This window comes from Hippopotamus amphibius, chromosome 12, assembly GCF_030028045.1.
Source record: "Hippopotamus amphibius kiboko isolate mHipAmp2 chromosome 12, mHipAmp2.hap2, whole genome shotgun sequence".
Taxonomy (NCBI): Eukaryota; Metazoa; Chordata; class Mammalia; order Artiodactyla; family Hippopotamidae; genus Hippopotamus; species Hippopotamus amphibius.
The window spans coordinates 68680571-68705883 of record NC_080197.1 but is presented as its reverse complement, the minus strand read 5'-3'; the positions used below and the strand labels follow the sequence as shown (position 1 = coordinate 68705883).

The following is a 25313-nucleotide window of genomic DNA, read 5'->3' as shown; positions in this document are numbered from 1 at the left end:
GTTATTTTCTTTGTTTCTATTTCATTGATCTCTGCTCTGTTGTTTATGCACTCTTTCCTTCTACTAACTTTGGCTTTTGTTTGTTCTTCTTTCTCTAGTTTTTTTAAGTGTAAGTTCAGATTGTTTATTTGGGATTTTTCCTGTTTCTTGAAGTAGGATTGTTTTGCTATATCCTTCCCTCTTAGAACAGCTTTTGCTGCATCACACACGTTTTGGATTGTTGTATTTTTGTTGTCATTTGTCTCTAGGTATTTTTTAATTTCCTATTTGATTTCTTCAGTGATTGCTTGGTTATTTAGTAGCATATTGTTTAGCCTCCATGTGTTTGTGCTTTTTTTTTTTTTTTTTTTTTTTACAGTTTTTTCCTGTAATTGATTTCTAATCTCATAGCATTGTGGTCAGAAAAGATGCTTGATATGATTTCAATTTTCTGAAATTTACCAAGGCTTCATTTGTGACCCAAGATGTGATCTATCCTGGAGAATGTTCTATGTGCACTTGAGGAGAAAGTAATCTGTTTTTGGATGGAATATCCTATAATTATCAATTAAATCTATCTGGTCTATTATGTCATTTAAAGCTTGTGTTTCTTTATTAATTTTCTGTCTGGATCATCTGTCCATTGGTGTAAGTGGGGTGTTAAATCCTCCACTGTTATTTTGTTACTGTCAATTTCCTCTTTTATAGTTGTTAGCATTTGCCTGTGTATTGAGGTGCTCCTATATTGGGTTCATATGTATTTATAATTGTTGTCTCTTCTTCTTGAATTGATGCCTTGATCATTATGTATTGTCCTTTCTTGTCTTTTGCAACATTTTTTATTTAAAGTCTATTTTATCTGATATGAATAGTGCTACTCCAGCTTTCTTTTGATTTCCATTTGCATGGAATATCTTTTTCCATTCCCTCACTTTCAGTCTGATCATGTCTCTAGGTTTGAACTGGGTCTGTTGTAGACAGCATACATACAGGTCTTGTTTTTGTATCCATTTAGCTGGTGTGTGTCTTTTGTTTGGAGCATTTAATCCATTTACATTCAAGGCAGTTATCAATATGTATGTTCCTATTGCCATTTTCTTAATTGTTTTGGGTTTGTTTTTTGTCTCTTGTGTTTCCTACTTAGAGGAGTTGTTTTAGCATTTGTTGCAAAGCTGGTATGGTGGTGCTGAAAACTTGTCTGTAAAGCTTTTGATTTCTCTGTCAAATGTGAATGAGATCCTTGCTGGGTATTCTTGGTTGTAGGTTCTTCTGTTTCATCACTTAAGTAGATTTTGCCACTCCCTTTTGGCTTGCAGGGTTTCTGGTGAGAAATCAGTTGATAAACTTATGGGAGTTCCCTTGTATGTTATTTGTTGGTTTTCCCTTGTTGGTTTTAATATTTTTCCTTTGTTTTTTAATTTTGCCAATTTGATTACTATGTTTCTTGGTATATTCCACTATGGGTTAATCCTGCCTTGGCCTCTTTGCACTTCCTGGACTTGGGTGACTATTTCCTTTCATATTTTAGGGAAGTTTTCAAGTATTAGCTCTTGAAATATTTTCTTGGGTCCTTTCTCTTCTTCTGGGACCTCTATAATGCAGACGTCGGTGCGTTTAATGTTGTCCTAGAGGTCTCTTAGACTGTCTTCATTTCTTTTCATTTTTGTTTTCTTTATTCTGTTCTGTGGCAGTGATTTCCACCGTTTTGTCTTCCAGGTCACTTATCCATTTTTCTGCCTCAGTTATTCTGCTGTTGATTCCTTCTAGTGTATTTTTGATTTCAGTTATTGTATTGTTCATCTCTGTTTCTTTGTTTTCTAGTTCTTTTAGGTCTTTGTTAAACATTTCTTGCATCATCTCAGTTCTTGCCTCCATTCTTTTTCCGAGATCCTTGATCTTCTTCACTATCATTCTGAGTTATTTTTCTGGAAGGTTGCCCATGTCCACTTCAGTTAGTGTTTTTTTCTGGGGTTTAATCTTGTTCCTTCATCTGGTACATAATCCTCCGCTGTTTCATTTTGTGTACCTTTCTGTGATAGTGGTTTTTGTTCTGCAGGCTGTAGGATTGTAGTTCTTCTTGCTTCTGCTGTCTGCCCTCTGGTGGATGAGACTATCCAAGAGGCTTGTGCAAGCTTCCTGATGGGTGGGGCTGGTGGTGAGTAGGGCTGGGTCTTGTCTCTCTGGTGGGCAGGGCCATGCTCAGTAAAACTTTAATCTGCTTGTCTGCTGATGGGTGGGGTTGTGTTCCCTTCCTGTTGGTTTTTAGGCCTGAAGCAGCCCAGTGCTAGAGGGTCCAGGCTGTTTGGTGGGGCTAATGGTGACTCATGCAAATGAGTACTTTCCAGAACTGCTGTTGCCAGTGTCTTTGTCCTTGCAGTGAGCCACAGCCATCCCCACTGCCTCTGCAGGAGACCCTCCAGTGCTAGCAGGCAGTCTCCTATGGGTCACTGCTCTTTTCTTCTGGGTCCTGGTGTGCCCAAGACCCTCTTTGTGCCCTCCAAGAGTGGAGTTTCTGTCTCCTCCAGTCCTGTGGAAGTGCTGCAGTTAAATCCTGCTGACCCTCAAAGCCAAACCCTCTGGGGCCTCCTCTTCCCATTGCCAAACCCCCAAGGCTGGGAAGCGTCATGTGGGGCTTAGAACATTCACTTCAGTGGGAGAACTTCTGTGGTACAGTTGTTCTCGAGTGTATGGGTTGCCCACCTGGCAGGTGTGGGACTTGATTCTATCACGATTGTGCCCTTCCTACCGTCTTGCTGTGGCTTCCCCTTTGTCCTTGGATGTGGGGTATCTTTTTTCGTCGATTCCAGTGTTTCTTTTTTGATGGTTGCTCAGCAGTTAGTTGTGATTCTGTTGTTCTTAATGTGGAGGAATGAGTGCACATCCTTCTACTCTGCCATCTTGAGCTAATCCTTTGTGCCTGTGTATATTATGATACAAGAAAAATCATAGAGTAGAATTGGATTTTAATAATAGGCACGTAGATGTGGATAATAGGGTGAAGTTGAAAGGGAGGGATGTAGTCACACATGGGCATTTGCCTTTAATAAGTACAGAAATTTTAATATTCTCATTTTTATATATTGAAAAAGAAACCAGATAAAATTTGTTCATGATCTCATGAGTTTTACTAATATTTGAAACACAAATTTTCTAAGTGAAGGGCTTTGAATGTCTAATCTTTACCAAATTTACTTTTATAATGACATTAATTTTATTAAATTTTTACATATTTGAAACTTATAAAGATATGTTAAGAATAGCTATTATGATGTTAGTTCCTATGGCTGGTGATTAAGGAAGAAGTTTTCCTAAATTTACTGAAGAAAAAAATTTACTGTGGAGGAAGAATTAAATAATTAAAGCTATGCACAGTTATTAGAAGTGTGTGATGTGAGAATGAATACTGAGAAACCTGTGACTTGTGAATGAATACTATGTTTTCTCAGAGAATTCATATGCACTGTAGAATTTAGTAAGAGGACTAAATTTGAGATGATTTCTTCTCATCTCATATTGTTAGTTGATTTTCCATCTTAATGTGAAAATTTCAAGGAAAGAGTGTTTATGTTATTTGTACGTGTTTGTACCTTTGCTTATTTACCCATTAGGGAGTTCTTATTTAGCATATTGAAAATCATTTCAAATTTAAAGCTAAAAGCTATATATTTACTTTTCTGATCACAAAAACAATTCATAAAGCAATTGAGAGTGCTATTTTGATAGCCAGAAATAATATTTTTTTGAGGGTGGAGAATAGGCACTAAGGTCTGTCTTGAAACACCTGACTGGTCATTATGGTTTTTTTCTCAGGTGAATTTTTTAGAAGAAAACGTTCTAAATCAGAGGACATGGACAATGTACAGTCCAAACGCCGTCGATATATGGAAGAAGAATATGAGGCAGAATTTCAAGTAAAGATTACAGCCAAAGGAGATATAAACCAGAAGCTACAAAAGGTGTTAGAAATTATAAATTAAAAACATATTAAGTAAAAAGCATCACCATCTTTATTCTTTTAGGTTTTTGACGTTACTCTATTTTACTGAAATATTCAGGTTTTTCATAGAAAGAAAGAACTTGGAGTAATTGGTTAAACTTATTACCCTTAATAATTTAATTCTAAAATTCCTTATGACTCTTTTGAAGCTAAATAGTTTTTTTTTTTAAATATATGGTTAATTATCAAAATGGGAGAGAAGGTATGACTTCCTATTTGCTTTAGTTACAAAACTGAATACCAGTTTTCAGCTTTTTATTTTTTCTTCTTTATTGAACTTTACTGTAGTGGAAACATTAGAGTTTTATATGTTAACATTTTAGTTTTTGTAATTTTTATCATAAGCTGGTTTCATGGCCGTAAGTCCCTACATTCTAAAATCTTTGTTATGAGCTTTAGGCTTAGTATTAAAAATGGTATGAACAAGGCTTTAGAATGACTAGGAAAAGGGAATATTTAAAGTACAGACTTTGGAAGCTTCCCCCATCTATGTTAGACTGGGGTTAGAAATAAGGAAAATACAAAGTATTTAATAGATATTTTTCAAGATGTATTCGCAAATATTGATGAAAATGCCTTTTTAAGAGAAGAATAGGAGACTCAGGTGGAATTACTTTTTCAAGGTCTTATAGATTTAATGGTAAAATTATAAAGAATCTAGGCCAATGTTCTTCTACTCAGATAACATATAAATATCCTCATTAGAGAAAGGAACAGAAAGGCAGTAAAAAAGTGGCTTTGTTTCTTCCAGTGTCTTTTTTTTTTAAAACCATATAGTGATAATAATGCTTGTTTAGTCTTTCTTATAGAGGTATTAGAAATATGAAGATAGCTGTGTGAAATAATTTTGAAAACTTCTTTGTGTATTGAGGGTTTACTTCTTTTGAACAGTGATATTCGTGTATGGTCCATGGACTTGCACTGTGCATCCTGTTTGTTATGGGTCCGTAGTGAGATAAATATGGAAATTGTGAGCAAGTGTTTGGAAATGTTTTATAGAAATTTCATAGTGCAGTGACATTCTTAGTGTCTCACAAAAATATCCTCTGTAACAGCTTAGAAATTTTAAAAACTGGTCCTTACCTTCAGCTGGCTTCCTTTAAGTCACAATAGAGGGTGTGGGAAGAAAATATTAAAATTTCAATTTCAAATGGTTTTAAAAACTTCACTCTCTGGAAATTCTCTATTTTTAGAACATTTTATTTTGTTACATTAGGTATTAAACATGTAGAAGTGGAGGATTTCAGCAGATAGCATTGTGTTATGGATGCCAGTATGGTTTTTTTTTTATTATTATTAATATATTAGTATTATGTTTTTAGTACTTCAAAATATTTACTGTTTGCTGCTTGCTTGAAATTCCTTCTTTGCTATAACAAAGGAATATATTTTTTTTAGGTTGTACAGTGGCTGCTGGAAGAAAAATTGTGTGCGCTACAGTGTGCTGTATTTGACAAGACGTTGGCAGAATTGAAAACACGAGTAGAAAAGATTGAGTGTAACAAGAGGCATAAAACAGTTCTTACTGAACTACAGGTATGTACACTGAATTGAATTGCATATCCTTGTGTCATCATTTTTATAATTTACTTTCTGAGATATGTTTTTGAGGTTGACAATAAAGTATATTTAACTTTTAAGCATTAGGAATAAAAGGAGCCTCTATTAGTTTGCTAGGGCTACCATTAAAAAAAAGTACCATAAAATGTGTGGCTTAAACAACAGAAAGATATTGTCTCATTGTTTTGGAGGCTGAAAGTTCAAGATTAAGCTGTTGTCAGATTCGTTCTTTCTGAGGGCTGTGAGAAAGAATCTGGCCCGTATGTTTCCTCTAAATGCAGATGATTTATCGACAGTCTTTGGCATTCCTTGTCTTGTAGGAGTATCACCCTGATTTCTGGCCTCATCTTTGCATGGTTCTGTATCTGTATGTGTGTCTGTTTCCAAATTTTCCCTTTTTATGGGAATACTAGTCAGATTAGGACCCGCCCTATTCCAGTATGACCTTATCTTAACTACAGTTGACTCTTGAATGTGAAGTTTAGAGGTGCTGTCCCCACCCTCTGCAGTTGAAAATCTGTGTACTGGTAGCTGCCTTAAAAACTGAAGGAATTGATAAATGATTCACCGAAGGCAGTAGCTGAAACACTTTGGATAGAATCAGAACTTAAACCTTAATTCTTTTGATTTCACATACAGTGATCTTTAATTGAACACAAACTTTCCCCACACTTAATTTAAAGATCTATCTGTAAAATGAAAATACAGGTACTATATTGATTGAAAAAAAAAGTCCATGTATAATTGGACCCACACAGTTCAAATGTGTGTTGTTCAAGGGTCAACTGTAATTACCTGTGTGATGACCCTATTTTCAAATAAGGTCATGTTCTGAGATACTTGGGGTTCAGACTTCAGTATACGTTTGAGATACATAGTTCAACCCATAGCAGAGCCTCAGGAATAATCTAACTTAGTGCATCTTAAGTATTTCTTCAGAAGGTGAAGAAAAGCTGGCATCATCTAAGATGTCATAAATACTAAATAATATTTGCTGTGATTCTTTCTATATTAATCTACTTCCTCTCATGAACCATAGTTTTTAAAGACATTAGTTTGTTAATCTATATTTATTAGTAATTACTACTTTTAATTTTTTATTAAATTCACCTGTATATTAGCATGTAGTGCTAGAGCTTCTAATCAGTTGAAATGAGCACATGATAGCATGCTGTAGTAATTCACTGTATTCCAAGACTAAGAAACTGGAAAATTTTATCAGTACATTCATTCTATATAAGCATAGTCTCAGATGCTGACTTGCAAACTACTTATAGAGCCTTATTTACGAATGAGGGAGAAGTGGTCCATGAAAATAAAGTCGCTACTTCACAGTAAAAAGCAAATTGCATCCAAATGTGACTAGAATTTAGGTATTATATTTCTTAGCCTACAAGTTATTTTTTTTGTATCATATTGTTAAATTTTTTTTAAAGTGAGACTTCATTAATAATAAGGTCTTTGTAGTAATTTTGGAATGCATCATTTAGGACAACACAAATAGGACGAAATATCATTCAGTCCTCTTTTTTACCTTTAGCGGGTCCTTATATAGTGACAGTGTTGTCTAATCAATAAACTTTATTTTACCAATACTGTTAAGAATTTTGAATTAGAACTTGAAAATGTCTGAAGATTTAAGACAGTAATTTCATTCGTTGTTTGTTATCAGTCCCGTGAGTGCATCTATGGTTTTGTGTTTCCAGAATCTGGGATTTTGACTCTTATATTCTTACTTAAGATGAAAGTCTGTATCTAATTTTAATAAACCATTGCACTTGGATATTTCTTTGTAGCCACAGAATCTGAATCTTTCCAACATGGAACCAATCATCTCCTCCACAAGTAAGAGACAAGATGATTGTCTCCTTACTCACAATTCTTGAATTCTTAGAAAAATCTTCAAGGAATATCTTCCCATTGTTCCTCTTATTCACAGTTTTTTAGTTCTTGGAAACTTGATTTCTCTGTATCACTTCACATATACACAGAGAGTTGCCAAGTTATAACTATTTTATTTCTTATAAAAGTCTATCTTTTGCTTCTTCTAACTTTCTGCAAGGCCATCATTACCCAGTTCCATGATTATGGTAACAACCTTTTACATGACCACTTTGGTACTACTTTTTAAGTCTTTGCTGGTCCTTTTCAAGCATTGTACTCATCTTTCTAAAATACTGCTTGTTCATTTTCTCTGAATAGTACAGTTTGCTCAATTGTGTACCAGTTTAAACCTGTATTCATTTTTTGATTTGTAATTTGAATCTCCTAGATTTTGATCCACTTTTCCTAATAACCACCAAGTGCTTCACTGTCCTACAGAGTGTTAACGTTCATAGTGTTTTTATTTCGGGCATCTGACTTCATATTGTTTCTCCCATTCATTTATGATCTGTGCTTACCGTGCCATTTAGTTAAATTTTACTCAGCTCAATTTAGTTCCCATCTCTTTCTTTGTTGTTCTGATATTTAGTTTTTTATGAAAGTAAAATTCCGATAACAACCATTTTAAAATTTACACTTCAGTGATATTTAGTACACACACATTGTTATATGATCATCATCTCTACCTAGTTCCAAAACAGTTTCATCAATCCAAAAGAAAACCTGTACCATTAAATAGTCATTTCTCATTTCCCCCTCCCCCTAGCCCTTGGGAACCACGAATCTGCTCTCTGTCTCTACGGAGTTACCAGTGCTGCATATTTCATATGAGCAGAATTATGTGATTTGTGACTCCCTGTGTCTGGCCTGTTTTCCTTAGCATAATGTTTTGAAGGCTCATGTATGTTGTAGTGTAGTGGTCTCCAACCTTTTTGGCACCAGGGGCTGGTTTCGTGGAAGACAATTTTTCCACGGGCTAGTGGGGTGAGGGGGGGGTTTCGGGATGATTCAAGCACATTACATTTATTGTGCATTCTATTTCTATTATTATTACATTGTACATTATACTGATTCTGATTCTACATATACTGTACTGATTCTGCATTATACAACTCACAAAAATGCAGAATCAGTGGGAGCCCTGAGCTTGTTTTCTTGCAACTAGATGGTCCCATTTGGGGGTGACACCCAAAGTGTGTTGCTTATGTCCAGTCTACTCCGTAATCTCATTTTGGTTGCTGTTACTGCAGAAAACCCTGCTTCGGAAAGATAGGATGTTGGAAACGGAAGCAGGCTTTTCAGTGCCTTTGTGGCAATCTCAGGGTATTCCGCCTTGACTGTAATCCAGAATGTATGGAGATTTAAAGTTGTCTCAAAGATAACTTTTAATTAAGGCCATCGTCTTTTGCGATCTCAAGCATTTGATCCTCTTCCAGCACGAACAAAGTCGATTCACCTGGCTTATTCACAAATGGATGGCAGGTCCATTCCTTCCCAGTTTGGGGGTCTTTTGTGGTTGGGAAGTAATGCTCAAACTCTTTCAAAAGCTGAGATAGGTGATCACGCACCAGCTGGGAGAAAGAAGGCCCTGGCTCAGTCTCTTTCAAAATCTCTGCTCATGTTTGAAACGTGTCAAAAACCCCAGTGTTCACTCGTCATCCCCACAATTCCAGTTTGCCTTTGAATGCAGCCACTTTATCTGCAGACTTGAACACAGTTGTCATTCTCCCCTGAAGTGATAGATTGAGTTTGGTGAGCAGGCTGAATATGTCACACAAGTAAGCAAGTTTTGCTACCCATTCTGTGTCACTGAAATGTGCTGCCAGTGGTGACTTTTTCTAAAAGAAATCTCTGGAGTGGCTTTTGTAACTCAGAAACTCTGGCCAGTGATCTACCTTTAGATAGTCATCTCACTTCTGTGTATAAGAGAAGATGTGTGTGCTCTGTGTCCATCTTCTCACATAGTTTCACAAACATATGTGAATTAAGGGCATGTACTTTAATGTGGTTGATAATTTTAACCACATTATGCAAAACGTTGTTAAGTTCAGGTGACATTTTTTGGCCAGCCAGCATTTCTCTATGGATGACACAGTGTGTAGACTCACACTCAGAAGCAACCTCTTTGACCCAAGTAGTGAAACCAGAAAGCCACCAGTCATGGCAGCTGCTCCATCCGTTCATGTACCAACACAAAATGACTAATTCACTTTTCCTGATAGGTGATCATTCAGAGACTTGAATAGTTCTGCAACTGTGGTGTTGCTTGGCAACAAAAGTGCACATAACGTATCCTCATGCACATCCTTCTGAAAAATATATCACACAAAAACAAGCATTGTTGTCAACATCGGTAGACTCATCGACCTGGATTGTGTACCACGGTGACGCATTAATCCTTTCTGACAATTGTGCCTTAGTTCGTCTAATTATTGTGCTAGCCCAAAGAGGAACACGTGCCACCTTTTGAGCTGCAGTCTCTCATAAAAGTTCACAACAAATGGCCTTGGCAGGCACAATCAACTCTTCACCAGTAGTAAAGGGCTTCTTAGCTTTAGCAATGTGGTTAGACACTAAGAATGATTCTCTCAGTGCAGACAAATTTGATGAAGTGGTGGCCTTCAATAATTGCTTCTGTTCTTTGTGTCACTTTTTTTTCTTTTGAAAACCCCCAAAGGCTTGTCTTTTAATGCAGGGTGCTTGGTCTCCATGTGGCAAAGCAATTTTGGAGGTTACATGGCTTCATTGGATAGCCAGTCGCCCCGTACAAAGTGGGCTTGGAGAATGTGAATCGCCTGTTACAGTGAACCTGTAATTTAAGTAGGACTCTTGGTATTTTGAATGCAGCTTTCTTTTTGTTGGCAGTCTTAAAGTCTTCTACTGTCTCATTATTGGGTCTTTCCCCTGTTTCAAAGAAGCTCTCCAGTGACATTTGTTTTTTACTCATTTTGCCTAGGGTTAGCTTGTGGGCTTACCAAATCTGACTGAGATAAGTGTGCAGTGTGATAATGTCCTTTAATGCACAAAAGATTTAAATTTTAATGAAGTCTTGTAGACAGCATAGAGTTGGGTCATGATTTATTACCGACTCTGTTAATCTTTGCCTTTTAATTGGAGCATTTTCATCTGTTTACATTTAAATTAGTTGCTGATAAGTAAAGACTTATTCCTGTCATTTTATTTGTCTTCTACCTTTATTCCTACATTACTGGCTTCTTTTGTGATTGATTCTTTTTCTAGTGAACCATTTTGATTCTCTTTGTCTTTCTATAAATTTTTTAGCTTTTTTCCTTAGTGATTACGCTGGGGATTACATTTAACATCTTGAATTAATACCTGATTATTTTCAATAGTATACAAAACCGTTCCTTTACAGCCTATGTCCTGCTCAAATCTATTGTTGAACCTCTCTGGTGAATTTCTTGTCTTTTTTTTTTTTTTTAATAAATTTATCTATTTATTTATTTATTTTTGACTGCATTGGGTCTTGGTTGCTGGTGTGGGCTTTCTCTACTTGTGGTGAGTGGGAACCACTCTTCCCTGTGGGTGTACAGGCCTCATGGTGGCTTTTCTTGTTGCAGAGTACAGGCTCTAGGCATGTGAGCTTCAGTAGTTGTGGCACACGGGCTCAGTAGCTGTGGCTCACAGGCTCAGTAGTGGTTCATGGGCTTAGCTGCCCTGCGGCATGGGGATCTTCCCGGACCAGGGATCAAACCCATGTCCCCAGCATTGGCAGGCCACCAGGGAAATTCTCTGGTGAATTTCTTAATTTCAGTCATTGTACTTTCAGCTCCAGAATTTATATTTGTTTTCTTTATATAATGCCTATCTCTTTATTGATATTCTCTTATTTGGTGAGACATTATTTTCCTGTTTGTTTGTTTGTTTTTAAGTTCTTTCTCTATTGTGTCCTTTAGCTCTTTGAATAGATTTAAAACCATTGTTTAAAGTCTTTGTCTAGTAAGTCCTGTGCCTGGGCTATATTTCTGTTAATTCGTCTTTTTCTGTGAATAAACCATACTTTATTTCTTTGTATACTTCCTAATTTTTTTTGTGTTGCTATTGTTAAAAATTTGATATTTCGAAAATTGTCATGTGGCAATTCAGAAAATCAGGTTTCCCCCTCCTTTACAGGGTTTGTTGTTGCTGCTTGTTGTGGTTTGTTGTTTGCTTGCTTAGTGAGTTTTCTAAACTATTTTTGGAAAGTATATATTTATTATTGTGCGTGGGCACTGAAAGTCTATGTTTTATTAGCTTAGTGATCAACTGGTGTTTTGACAGTTACCTGAAATGCCTGGAGCCTAAAGAAGGAAAAAAATTACTCTCCCAAGTCTTTGCAGATTGGCTGTGTTGGGGCACTCCTTCCACACTTAATCCAGGCTATTTGCAACCTGCCTTATCAGACTTGCCTTATCCTTCCCTTCTTGCTTGCTTAGACTCTGAAGGCCAGTCAGAAGTGAAAGCTTAGGCCATTTCTGAGCATGTATTCTGCCCTGGGCATTCAGATCGTCTCAATTTCCTGATATGAATGAGAGCTTTTAAAGCCCCCTTTTGCCATGTGTCTTCTTTCCTGGCCTTTTCCATCCCAGCTTTTCTGTTTATTCTTGGTCCAAATTATTGTCCTTTGCCCCAAGCTGCTATGCCAATATCAGCACCTTTAAATCTCTTTGGGAAAATCTGTCTGGAATGCTGCCCCAGCCTTGGGAATTACTCAGAGTTGGGTGAAACAAAGGCCAGCCTTTTTGCTGGTTCTTGAAGGAGTTACCAGAGAAGATAAGGTCCAAGGTGCTTCCTGTGGCACCAGGTATCCCAGCTGCCGTCCTTATAGCTGCTGCTGATCTGAATCATAAAGGACACTTTTAAAAGACTACAGTGCAGTCTTAGTGCAAAGTAGCAGCTTTATTATTCCCTAAGTCCTCCCCTAGCTAGTGTAAGTTTTTGAGTAGATTCCAAAAGTTGATTCTGATGATGCATGCCAGCTAATTAGTTGCTTTTGGGAAGGGACTCAACCCTGAAGTTCCTTACTCAAGCATTTTCGGTGATGTCACTTATTCTGTTTCAACATTTTAATAATTACTGTTTTCAAGTTCTTCAGTTTATAGCTTACTTTATCATATACTTCAGCAAATAATTATATACTTTGTTAAATAATTTACTGTTTCTTAGATAGAGCTAACAATAAACTTTTGAAAACATTGTAGTGTGTATGTAGTTCTTCTGTATCTCATTCCGTAGCAGTACATAAGTACATCTTCCTGATATGCATATATATTTATTATACCTGACTTACTTTGGCAGAATCCAGTATGAGTTTTATAGAATTCAAAGTTAAAGCACATTTGAAAGCAAATAATTATCAACAGTGGCTTAGTAGATATTTTGCTTTAAGGAATACATAATATTATTAATTTTAGTATTAGTGGCTTTTTTTTTTAACACCGTAGGTACAAAAAAATAGACTTTTAAAAGGACTTGGGATCCTTTGCCATAGTATAAAAATTTACCATACATTAAAAACTGTGATGAGAGAATAGAATCGAGTAATGTGGACTTGACCTCTAGAAGGAAAGTTCTTGCAGGTCTCTATTCTACTATAATTTTTAATGTATAAATTTCTCTATAGATAAAGGAAATAAGATTTTTATGAATTTTCAAATTAGTTGCCATTCTTATGTATTTTTAAAATGGGCTAGTTAAGGATTATTTAAAGTCATTTTTAAGTTTTAAATAATATAATTGGTTCACTGTGTGTTATGCCTTTTATCCATAAAGCCTGTTTGTAATTATTAGCTTATTTTCTGTGTGCTAAACATATTTTATAAGAGCTGAAAAAACTGTCAACATTGGAATATATGGAGAATTCATTATATAATAATTTTCTGTATTAGTTTAGGGACTGTTGCTTTCTGAATCTTGAATAAGTTTTCTATATTTTCACTTTTTCAGAGATGTTAAATTGTAAGGTAAATCCCAACAGTTATTTCTATGAATTTGATTATTTTTTAAGTAGGAGGAAATGCAATTTTTAGGTTTATGTATATTTTAATGGATTGTCACATTAGAAATGTAGTAATTTCTAAGAACGTCTGAAAATGCTAACCACCGTTATTTGTTGTGGATTCAGTAGTAACCATGTAATAAAATTAGAAACTATCAACAGATATTTAGCTTTTCTCCCCTCCTAGACCATACCTTCCTCCAAAATGTACTTCCAGATAATTGCAAAGAGGAATTAAAAAATGGAAATTCTTAACTCTTTAGGTCAGAATTATAATAAAACATTACATATCAAAACTTGTAAGGTAAAGCTGCAGTATTCAAAGGGAAATTTGTAACTTTAAATTCATTACTAACAAACAGAAAAATAGAAAAGCATTATATGTGCATCTCCTGTGCTAGAGAAAAACAGCAATAACAAACTAAAACCTGAAAGGGAGGAAGGAGTTAATAAAAACAGCACAAAAGCTGACCCTTTTTGAAGACTGAGCAATGAAGACAAAAGCTTATTCTTTTGAAAAGCCTTAAAAGTAGATACATTTTTGATCTAGAAATAAAAGTACAAATAAACTAATGATTTAAAAAGGCAGGAAATAAAGGTCCAGAGGAGATTCTTTAAATAAGAGAACAATATTATATACAACCTTATACATATGAAGTCCATTTTATCTAAGAAGAAAGTAGAAGGCTGAAAATTATGAGGAATTCTGTTAAAATTGTAGTCAGTTGTAGTGAAAGATCTGTTTCTGAAGAAGTCATTAGGCCCCAAAGGCCTTGGCAGAAAATTCTGACAAATGTTTGAGGAACAGGTAATCCACTTCTTGTATGAACACTTTCAGAGTATAGGAAAAGATGAGGCATCTTTTTGTGAAGCACACCCAGCTTGGAATTCTGTGGCATAAGAAAACAACAAATACAGGCCAGTTTTATCTTCCAGCATTGGTTTCTCTCATGAATGTAAGGCTGGTGCAGTATTAACAATTATATTTCACTGTACTAACAGAGGAATGTTGTAAATTGGGTGATCATCTCAGTAGATACCAAACAAGGAGGATTTGCTAAAATTGACCAGCTGTTCTTGGAAAAAATAGAGGAAGTACCTTAAATCTCATAAAGATTATCAGAAACCTGTTGTAAATATCATATTTAATTGTGGATCTTTGGAAATGTTTCCATTAGAGTTGAGAATAGGACAAAGATGCCTTGTTTCTGCTGCTATTTAGAACTTTGGTGACAGTCAGGACAATAAAATAAAAACAGGAAAAAGGAATGAGGAGTAATGATCAGTAAATAATAAGTGGTAATGCTTAGCAACTAACTGATAAAAGGAAAACATATTCTAGTGGCCTTCTAGTGGGAAGCCTTCCATCAACAACAACCAGTGGGAAATTGTAATGAGAAAAAGGTTTCACATATGGTAGATATTTAAAAATAAGAAATACGTAAGAATAAACCTAAAACCAAAACTTCAAGACCATTATGAAGAAAAAGGACAGAAAAAGAAAAACACGAGTCAACAGTGATATATCATGTTCCTAGATAGGAATACTTGATTCCTCTCAAATCACTATGCAAATTCAGGATACTCAAAATTTCAACTGGATTTTTTACGGAAAAGCTGTCAACACACCCTGGAATATAGTGTTCCATTGGTTATGATTTATAAAATGCCATTTTAAATAGTTTTAACTGAAAATAGCTTTTTCAGTTTTTTCTTTTAGTCTCTCCTCCCACTCTCTCCCCTCAACGTATAAATCTGTGGCTGCCTAGTTCAAGAGACAGTTTTGAATAAAGACTACCATGAGTCTGTTTATTCACTAGCTTTTTTGAGTATTAATATTTGTTATTAGGCAAACCTGATATATGATTACTGCTATCTTTTCACACAGAATTATTTCCTAAGAGATTCCTTAGTACATAAGCAAAGCAGTTTTTGGTTTGCTTAGTTGCTAAACAAGGCCTCACTGTGTCTGAATCTCAACAATTTATGCAACTTTTATTTAAACAGCTTCCATTGTGCTGTTGTACAAGAAATGATAGATATGCCTAAGAAATCAAGAGCAAATGAAATAGTAGTAGTAATCAAAGATATGGTAATAGAATATTACCTTCCTTCACTAAAAAAATGACTTGTTTATATAGTTTTAAAAAAATCTCATAGAATACTTGCCAAAAAAGAGACCCAGTCTTAGACATGTTATGACAGATATTTTGAATTATAATTAAAAACTTGTAGTTTTCCTAGCTTAAAAAACAACAAAAAGTCTTTTTGATTTCTTTTTTATAATATTAAATGGTAGAAGACAGTATGTCAGTGTCTAAATTTTGTTCTTTTTCCCCCCTACCAGTAGTTTAATTTTTGAAGTGATAAATTTTTTTAAGAAGTATTTGAATGCTGTAGGTGTATATGACATGAAATTGAAGTTCTCTTTACACTGCCTGCCAGTCATAGCCTCTAGAGGTAACCACTGTTACCTTTTGTATTTATTCTTTTAGACCTTTCTCCATATATAACATATTACAAATTAATGTTTTAAATTTGCTTTCATTTTTAAGGAAAAATGGTATAATAATACTATATATATATTATGCAGTTTATAGAATACCTACCAGGTAGCCTGCTGAAAGAACAAATGAAAGACATTCTTGCATAAGTTGGAGTACAGAAAACACTTTCTCATATACCTTTCTTGAAAAAATTACTTGAAATATTTTAGTCACAGAAAGGTAAATAAATCCATATTAAGAATTTTAAAAATTGTGGTGTATGTCCTTGGGTTTTAATAATATGCATAAATAATTAAGTCCTGAGGAAAATCTTCATCTTGGGAGTCATAGGTAATCGATTGCCTAGCCCCTATCAGTGGACTTCAATACTTTTTAAGTTTTGGGGTCTCCTCTAGAAGTGGCTATTTTCTGAAAGAAGGTTTTAAAAAGAAATAATATTCTTTTTATGATATGTTGCATTGGATAATTGAAAATATCTGGAGGAGCATTTCCTTAGGCAAGCCTCATGAACACACTCAGAAGTTTAATTTCAAATTCTTAAAAATATATTTATTGGGACTTCCCTGGTGGCACATTGGTTGAGTCCGCCTGCCAATGCAGAGGACATGGGTTCAGTCTCTGGGCCAGGAAGATCCCACATGCCGCAGAGCAACTAAGCCCGTTCTCCACAACTCCTGAGGCCTGCATGCCTAGAGCCCACGCTCTACAACAAGAGAAGCCACTGCAATGAGAAGCGTGGGGGTACTGCAACGAAGCGTAGATCCCGCTCACTGCAACTAGAGAAAGCTGGCATGCAGCAGCAGAAACCCAATGCAAACAATAAATGAATGAATGAATAAATAAATAATATAAACTGGCAGCAGCAGCAACAATAAGAAAAACAGTTGAGTATCATAACTAACCCTTAGTATAAGGCTTTTAGGGAAGTACAAAGGAAATAGTCATGTGGTGATGTGGTAATTTTTCTGTTTTTTTTCCTTTGTGCCTTTTGTATTAAGTTTTTATGAATATGTATGTGGGCAAAATATGTGATTAGGCAGTTTTTAATAAACAGTACAAATGATTAAGAAAATAATCTCACTGACGAATGTTAACACTAAGAAGGTAATGTTTTTGTCAGTTTATTGAAGATTAACACAGTATGAAATTAAATACTTCAAAGAGTAATATTATATGAACATTTGTATACATTGCTATTGAAAGTATAAATTAGCAAAGCCTTTTTGAAAAGCATTTAGATAGGAGCCTTAAAAATATATTCTGTCTCAGGAATTCCACCTCTGTGAATGTCGCTTAAGTAAATGGTCTGAAAGAACAGAATTATTAATTGCATGTTATTTGAATATAGCACTTAATTAAGAAACAATTGAACATATCCAGTAGGAAAGAGACTGTAAATATACTTACTACATACTTCTCAGTGAGAAAATTAAGTGTGGTTACAACTATGTTAAAAGATAACAAACACAAGCACACATATTCAGAAATATACCTGTTTGTGAGCAAACATCCACAGTTCAAGGAGGAAAAAAGCCAAGCTTATGAAATTAAGTGTTTACCCTTGGGTATTGAGTTCAAGGGTCATTTTAGTTTTTGTTATGATTTTCTGTATTTTTCAACTATGTTTTGCAGTCAAGTTGCCTTATTTTCTTGCTGTTAGGTATCTTCTGAGGATCCTGTTACCTGTGGGTTTCTTGTTATGGGTTCCTTTTTAATACTATAATGCCATTTGATTTCTGTCTCGTTTTTGCTTTTTTTAGGCCAAGATAGCCAGGTTAACCAAACGCTTTGGAGCAGCCAAAGAAGATCTTAAGAAAAGACAAGAAGTAAGAATTTCTGTTCTTACATAATTAATATTTAGCTTTAAGTGGTAATCTTAGGAAGTGCTGATTTAGAAGGAAAGTCTTTATTACAGGTCTCAAATTTGCTTTCATACTGTGTACTTCCTGCATGTTGTTTCTGGAGCTGCTGGTCTAGAACTAATTAGTAACCCTTTCTAATCCTCACTGTTTTCATACATCAGTACATAATCTATTTATGTAAGGCATTCTTGAAATTGTATTTTCTATCCATCTTTAAAATTTTGTTTTGGGGATTTGCCTTACCATGTTTCTTTTTTCACATATAGACATACTTTGGAGATATTGCGGGTTCAGTTCCAGGCCACTGCATTAGAGCAATTATTGTAATGTAATAAAGCAAGCCACAAATTTGTAAAAAAAAATTTTTCATTAAAAAAAAGAAGTTATGTTTACACTACACTATAGTCTATTAAGTGAGCAACGGCATTATGTCTAAAAAAACAATGTACATACCTTAATTAAAAAATACAAAACAAAAAACAATTACAATAACGTCAGAGATCACTGATCATAGATCACCATAGCAATATAATAATAATAATATAAAAATTTGAAATATTGCAAGAATTACCAAAATGTGACACAGAGACACAAAGCGAGGGAATGCTGTTGGAAAAATGGTACCGATAGACTTGCTTTTTGTTGTTTCCTTAGTTATTCTATATTTCTTAGTATTTAGTATAGCACTTCTATGTTGCAGTATTGTTTTTAGTTGAATTTCTTTCTTTTCCTCTTTTTTCTTTTTTTTGAGCAAGTTACATTTCTTTGTGTCTTGATAGCTCCATTGCTTGGCACATAGTAATTGCCAATAATAATAATTTCAGTAGTAGTCATTATTCCTATAGGATTTTTCGGTTTTGAATCATTTTCATATCTCCTCTACGTGACTTCTTAAAACAAAATTTATTTTGAAATAATGATGGATACACAGGAAGTTGCAACAATAATACATCAGCTCCTTCATTCAGCTTCCACCAATGGTGAAATCTTCTATAATTGTAGTGTAATATCAAAACCAAGAAAGTAGTACAATTCTGCTAAATAGTTTTGTAGACCTTATCAGTTTCCACCAGTTTTTACATGAACTGTGTGTGTGTTGTTCTGCGCAGTTTCATCTCATGTATAGATTTATGTAACCTGCCACCACAGTCAAGATACAGAACTGTTCCCTCACCATAAAGGGACTCCCTCATGCTGTTCTTTTATATTTTCAATCTTGCCTTAACTTCATCCTCACTTCCTATACGCTGGCAACTACTACTCTGTTCAGCATCTCCATATTCTTCTTTTTTTAAAAAATAAATTTATTTATTTATTTATTGCCTGCATTGGGTCTTCATTGCTGCACACAGGCTTTCTCTAGTTGCCGTGAGCGGGGGCGTCTTCATTGCGGTGCATGGGCTTCTCATTACGGTGGCTTCCTTTGTTGTAGAGCACAGGCTCTAGGTGCATGGGCTTCAGTAGTTGTGGCCCAAGGGCTCAATAGTTGCAGCTCACAGGCTCTAGAGCACAGGCTTAGTAGTTGTGGCACATGGGCTTAGTTACTCTGCGGCACGTAGGATCTTCCCGGACCAGAGATTGAACCCATGTCCCCTGCATTGGCAGACGGATTCTTAACCACTGCACCACCAGAGAAGTCCAACATTATTGTCTTTCAGTCGCCATGAATATGGGATGTCTTTCCATTTATTTGTGTCTTTTATCTCTTTCAACAAGGTTTTGTAGTTTTTAGTGTAAAGGTCTTTTACCTTCTTGGTTAAGTTTTCTCCTAAATATTTTATTCTTTCTAGTGATGTTGTAATGGGATAATTTTCTTAATTTCTTTCTCAGATTGCTCATTGTTTGTGTATTGAAGTACATCTGATTTTTTGTTGGTTGTTGAGGTGTAGTTATTTACAATATTGTATAAATTTCAGGTGTACAACATAGTGATTCACAATTTTTAAAAGTTATACTCCCTTTATAGTTGTTGTGAAATATTGGCTATATTCCCTGAGCTGTATGATAAATCCTTGTGGCTTATTTAATTTATACATAATAGTTTGTGCCTTCTTGGCCCTCTCCTGCCCCTCTCTTGTGCCTCTCCCCTTCCCTCTCCTCACTAGTAACCACTGGCTTGTTCTCTCTGAGTCTGTTTGTTTTTTGTTATATTCACTAGTTTGTCTTATTTTTTAGATTCCACATGTAAGTGATTTTTCGTGTTGATTTTCTGTCCTGTAGCATTGCTGAATTCATTTATTACTTCAAACTTTTTTGTGTGTGTTTGGCCTCTTTAGGGTTATCTAAATGTAAGATATTGTCTGCACGCCGTGATACTTTTACTCCTTTTGATTTGGCTGCCTTTTATTTATTTTTCTTGCTTAATTGCTCTTGTGAGGCCCTTCCAGTACCATGTTAAAGAAATTCGTGAGAGTGGGCAAACTTGCCTTGTTCCTTGTCTTAGAAGGAAAGCTTTCAGTTATTCACCATTAAGTATGATATTAGCCATGGTCTTTTTAATGTTGAGGTAGTTTCCTAACTTGTCGAGTGTTTTTATCATGAGGAGGTGTTGAATTTTGTCAAATGCTTTTTCTGCAACAACTGAGATTACATGACTTTTTTTTCCTGCCTTTATTTTTTAATGTGGAGTATTACATTGATTGTTTTTTGTATGTTGAGCTATTCTTGTATTCCAGGGATAAATCCCACTTGGCCATGTTGTATAATTGTTTTTAATGTGCTGGTGAATTTTATATGCTAGGATTTTTTTGAAAACTTTTGTATATATGTTTATCAGGGATATTAGCCTGTAATTTTCTTTTATTTTGGTGTCTTTGGCTTTGGAATCTGGATGATACAGGCTGCATAAAGTGAGTTTGGAAGTGTTCCCTCCACATCAGTTTTTTTTGGAAGAGTTGAGGAGGGCTGTTGTTGATTTTCTTTAAATATCTGGTAAATTCTTCAGTGAAGCCATCTGTTTGTTGACTTTTGATTACTGATCAGTTTTTTTTTTTTTTTTTTAATTATTTTTTTTGGGGGGGGGTACACCAGGTTCAATCAACTGTTTTTATACACATATCCCCATATTCCCTCCCTTCCTTGACGCCCCCCACCTCGAGTCCCCCCCACCCTCCCTGCCCCAGTCCTCTAAGGCATCTTCCATCCTCGAGTTGGACTCCCTTTGTTATACAACAACTTCCCACTGACTATTTTACAGTTGGTAGTATATATATGTCTGTGCTACTCTCTCGCTTCGTCTCAGTTTCCCCTTCACCCCCCGCCCCCTCCCATACCTCGAGTTCTCCAGTCCATTCTCTGTATCTGCTTCCTTGTTCTTGTCACTGAGTTCATCAGTACCATTTTTAGATTCCGTATATGTGAGTTAGCATACAATATTTGTCCTTCTCTTTCTGACTTACTTCACTCTGTATGACAGATTGTAGTTCTATCCACCTCATTACATATAGCTCCATCTCATCCCTTTTTATAGCTGAGTAATATTCCATTGTATATATATGCCACATCTTCTGTATCCATTCATCAGTTTTTGATTACTGATTCAATCTCTGTACTTGTTTAGGTCTGTTAAGATTTACTTCTTGATTGAGTGTTAGGAGGTTGCATATTTCTAGGAATTTATCCGTTTCTTTTAGATATCCAATTTGTTGGCATGTAATTGTTAGTAGTAGTGTCTCATGATCCTTTTTATTTCCATGACATCAGTTATAATGCCTCCTATTTCATATATGATTTTGCTTATTTTTGCCTTCTTTCATTTTTCCTAGGTAATCTAGGTAAGGTTTTACCAACTTTGTTGATCTTTTAAAACACCAACGTTTAGTTTTGTTGATTTTTTCTTTTTCCTGTTCATTTTGTATTCTTTATGTCATTTATTTCTGCTGTAATCTTTATTGTTTCCTTCCTTCTTCTAACTTGGAGTTTAGTTTGCTTTTTTGTTTCTAGTTCTTTGAGGTGTAATGTTAGGCCATTGATATGAGAGTTTTTTGTTTTGTTGTTATTAATGTAAGCATTTACCACCATAAATTTTCTCTTAGTAGTACTTTCACTGCATCAGTTTTCCTATAAATTTGGTATGTTGTGTTTTTGTTTACGTATATCTCAAGATACTCTCTAGTACCCCTTGTGATTTCTTATTTTACTCACTGGATTTTTAAGTGTTTTTAAAAATTTTCCGCATATTTGTGACTTTTTTCATTTTCCTTATGCTGTTGATTTGAAGTTGTATTCCACTGTGATTCAAAAAGATACTTGGTATGGTTTTCATCTTTGTAAATGTGTTCAGGCCCATTTTGTGACCTAATATATGATCTGTACTGGAGAAAGTTGTGTGCGCTTGAGAAGAATGTGTACAATTTCTACATTTGTCTGTTTGATCTTTAGTATTGTTCATTTCTGCTGATTCCTTATTGATTTTCTGTCTGAAACATCTATCCATTATATAAAATGATGTATTGAAGACTCCTACTATTATCATGTTTCTATTTCTCCTTCAGTTCTGTCAGTTTTTATGTCATATATTTAGGGGCATAGATGGCATGTCCATATATATATTTATAAATGTTATTATATCTGGTCAGTTGACTTTTCATTATATAATGTTCTTCTTTGTCTCTTATAATAGTTTTTGATTTCAGATTCATTTTGTCTTGTGTACATATGGTCATCTCTACTTTGTTTTCCTTATCATTTGAATGGAATATCCTTACTTTTACTTTCAGCCTGCTTGTGTTTTTAGACCTGAAGTATGCCTCTTGTTGACAGCATATAGCAGGGTCTAGTGTTTTTTTGTTTGTTTGGGTTTTTTTGGTCTGTTTTTGTTGTTGTTTTATTTAATCCATTCAGCCAGGGTATGTCTTTCTGTGGAGAATTTATTCCATTTGGATTTAAAGAAATTATTGTAGGGACAGACATTATTGCCATTTCATTGAATAGTTTCTGTTTGTCTTGCAGCTGTTTTCTCTCTCTTCTGTTTTTGCTTTTTTCTATGTTTCATTTATTTATTTAATTAGTTTGTTAGTAGTGAGACAGTCGTTTAATTCATTTCTTATTTTTTGTGTGTATATCCTATAGGTATTTTCTCTGTCATTACCATGGGGATTACATAAAATATCTTAAGTTTACAGCTGTTTTAAACTGGTAATAACTTCAGTCTCATCTTTTCTCCCACCACTTTATATTATTGATATCATACATTACATCTTTTTGTGTTGTGTATACTTTAACACAGATTTACAATTATATTTTATACTTAAATTCGGTACCAGAATTATATGCAAGTTTTGCACCAACTTTACAGTAATGCAGGATTCTGTATTTGATGTTGTATTTACTTTTACCAGACAATTTCATATTTTCATTTGCTTTCAATTTGCTGTCTAGTGTCCTTTCATTTCTACTTGAAGGACTCCTTTTAGTGTTTATTGTATGGTGGATTTAGTGGTGATGAATGCCATCAGCTTTTTATTCACTGGGAAAGTCTTAATTTCACCTTCATTTTTGAATGATAGTTTTTCTGGTTATGGTATCCTTGCTTGGCAGTTTTTTTCTTTCAGCACTTTGAATATATCATTCCACTCCCTTGTGGTCTGCTAGGTTATTCCTGAGAAAACCACTGATAATCTCATGGAAACTACCTTAAATGTGATGGGTTGCTTTTCTCTTGATACTTTTAAAGTATTGGTGACTTTTGACAGCTTGACCATGTTTCTTAGTGTAGGTCTCTTTGAGTTAATTCTAGTTGGAAGATTTTCACCTTCTTGAATTTGTCAGTTTTCTTCCTCAAATTTGGGAAGTTTTTGGCCATTATTTAAGTAAGCTTTCTGCCCATTTTCTTTCTTCTCATTCTTGGTCTCCCAGATTTGGATATTGGTCCACTTTGTGGTGTGTAATAAATCCTTTAGTCTGTCTTTGCCTTTTTTCATTCTTTTTTCTATTTGGTGCTCTAACTCAACAATTTCAAATGACTTGTCTTCAAGTTTGGTGATTCTTTATTCTACTTGATACAGTCTGGCTTTGATGCCCTCTAGTAAATGTTTCAATTCAGTTATTGTATTCTTCAGCTCCAGAATTTCTGTTGGTTCTATTCTGAAGTTTCTTTTTCTTCCTGCATCATTTTCCTGATTTCATTTAGTTTTCTATATGTGTTCTTTTTTATGTTATTGAGCATCTTAATGTTGGTTATTTTGAATTCTTTGTTGGGTAGTTCATTGATCTGTTTCTTTAGGGTCAGTTTATGGAATTTTATTTCTTTGATTGATCCATATTTCCCTGGTTTTTTGTATGTGTAGTTCTCATTTGTTGAAATCAGGGCATTTGAAAAAAAAATACCCTCCCCATCTTTTTGGAATATCTTTATACAGATGAAGACCTTTGCTAGTCAGTTTGGGTAGATACTCTGGTGTCCTCCCAAACTTTTTTTTTAGAGATGCATTTTCTTGGAGCTTGTGCATGTATCTCCCATCTGAAGAGGTTTGTCTAGTCTACTTGGGAACTTCCATTCCCCACCTGGTATCTACCTTCCATATTGCAGTCTTGCTGCTGCTTTAGCAAGCCATGATATTGGAGTTACCCCTGTTGTCTGTCTGTGTTATTGCAATTTTTCTGGTTTGGTACCAAGCCAAGAGGTTCACCTTTGTTCTCACCTAGCCCTCAGACATCCAAAGTGTTGCTTCCTTCAAGTCAGGTGAGACTGAAGCCAGTGTCTTGATAAGTCCCCGCCAAAGCCAGATGTTGCATGCAAATTCCATTCTTCTCTCTTCTTCCCAAAGGAGAGGACACTTGTTGGGAATTTTCTCTTGAATGTACCACACTGTGTGAAGAAGGGGATGGGGTATGGTGGGTGGGTAGTGCAACAGACTTTCCTACCCACTATCATACATCTCTTTTTGGGCTTGCTTTCACTTGAGGTTCTGTAATCTCTCAATAGGTTTCTGGATTTCTTACAAGTGAAATTTGGTCCTTATATTGTTAAATTTTTGTCTTCATGGGGGAAGGAGGGTATAGGAATTCCATTTCTGCCATCTTGTGATGTCACCACTCTGTAGTGCTTAAGTCCTCCATCTAATGATTCTAAGCCATGTTATACTTATTTATTTATTATGCTTATACTACTCCTTTTTTATTCCCCCTGAAATGTTGTTTACCTTAATTTTAACTATTTTGAGTGAAATAATTATTTAAAGACTTGCTAGAAGATGAATTTCTTTCCCCTAAAATTTTAAATTTTTTCCAGTGATACTACAGTATTACTTTCATTTGCTATTTATTTATTTATTTATTTATTTATTTGGCTGTGTTGGGTCTTTTTTGCTGTGTGTGGGCTTTCTTTAGTTGCAGTGAGTGGGGGCTACTCTTCATTGTGGTACACAGGCTCCTCACCGCGGTGGCTTCTCTTGTTGCGGAGCATAGGCTCTAGGCTCATGGGCTTCAGTAGTTGCAGCACATGGGCTCAATAGTTGTGGCTCACGGGCTCTAAAGCACAGACTCAATAGTTGTGGCTCACGGGCTTAGTTGCTCCACGGCATGTA

General features: G+C 35.1%; 1 protein-coding gene across 4 annotated transcripts in view; it reads left to right on the top strand.

Annotated features, from left to right (window-relative positions):
* Positions 1-25313, top strand: part of ATF7IP (activating transcription factor 7 interacting protein) — a 179999-nt gene that overhangs the window by 72286 nt on the left and 82400 nt on the right. For all 4 annotated transcript variants that reach the window (XM_057702205.1, XM_057702207.1, XM_057702206.1 and 1 more), the window contains exons 4-6: positions 3790-3935; positions 5375-5512; positions 17686-17751. In XM_057702205.1, coding sequence (XP_057558188.1) covers positions 3790-3935; positions 5375-5512; positions 17686-17751 — 350 coding nt within the window. The remainder of the gene's footprint in view (positions 1-3789; positions 3936-5374; positions 5513-17685; positions 17752-25313) is intronic.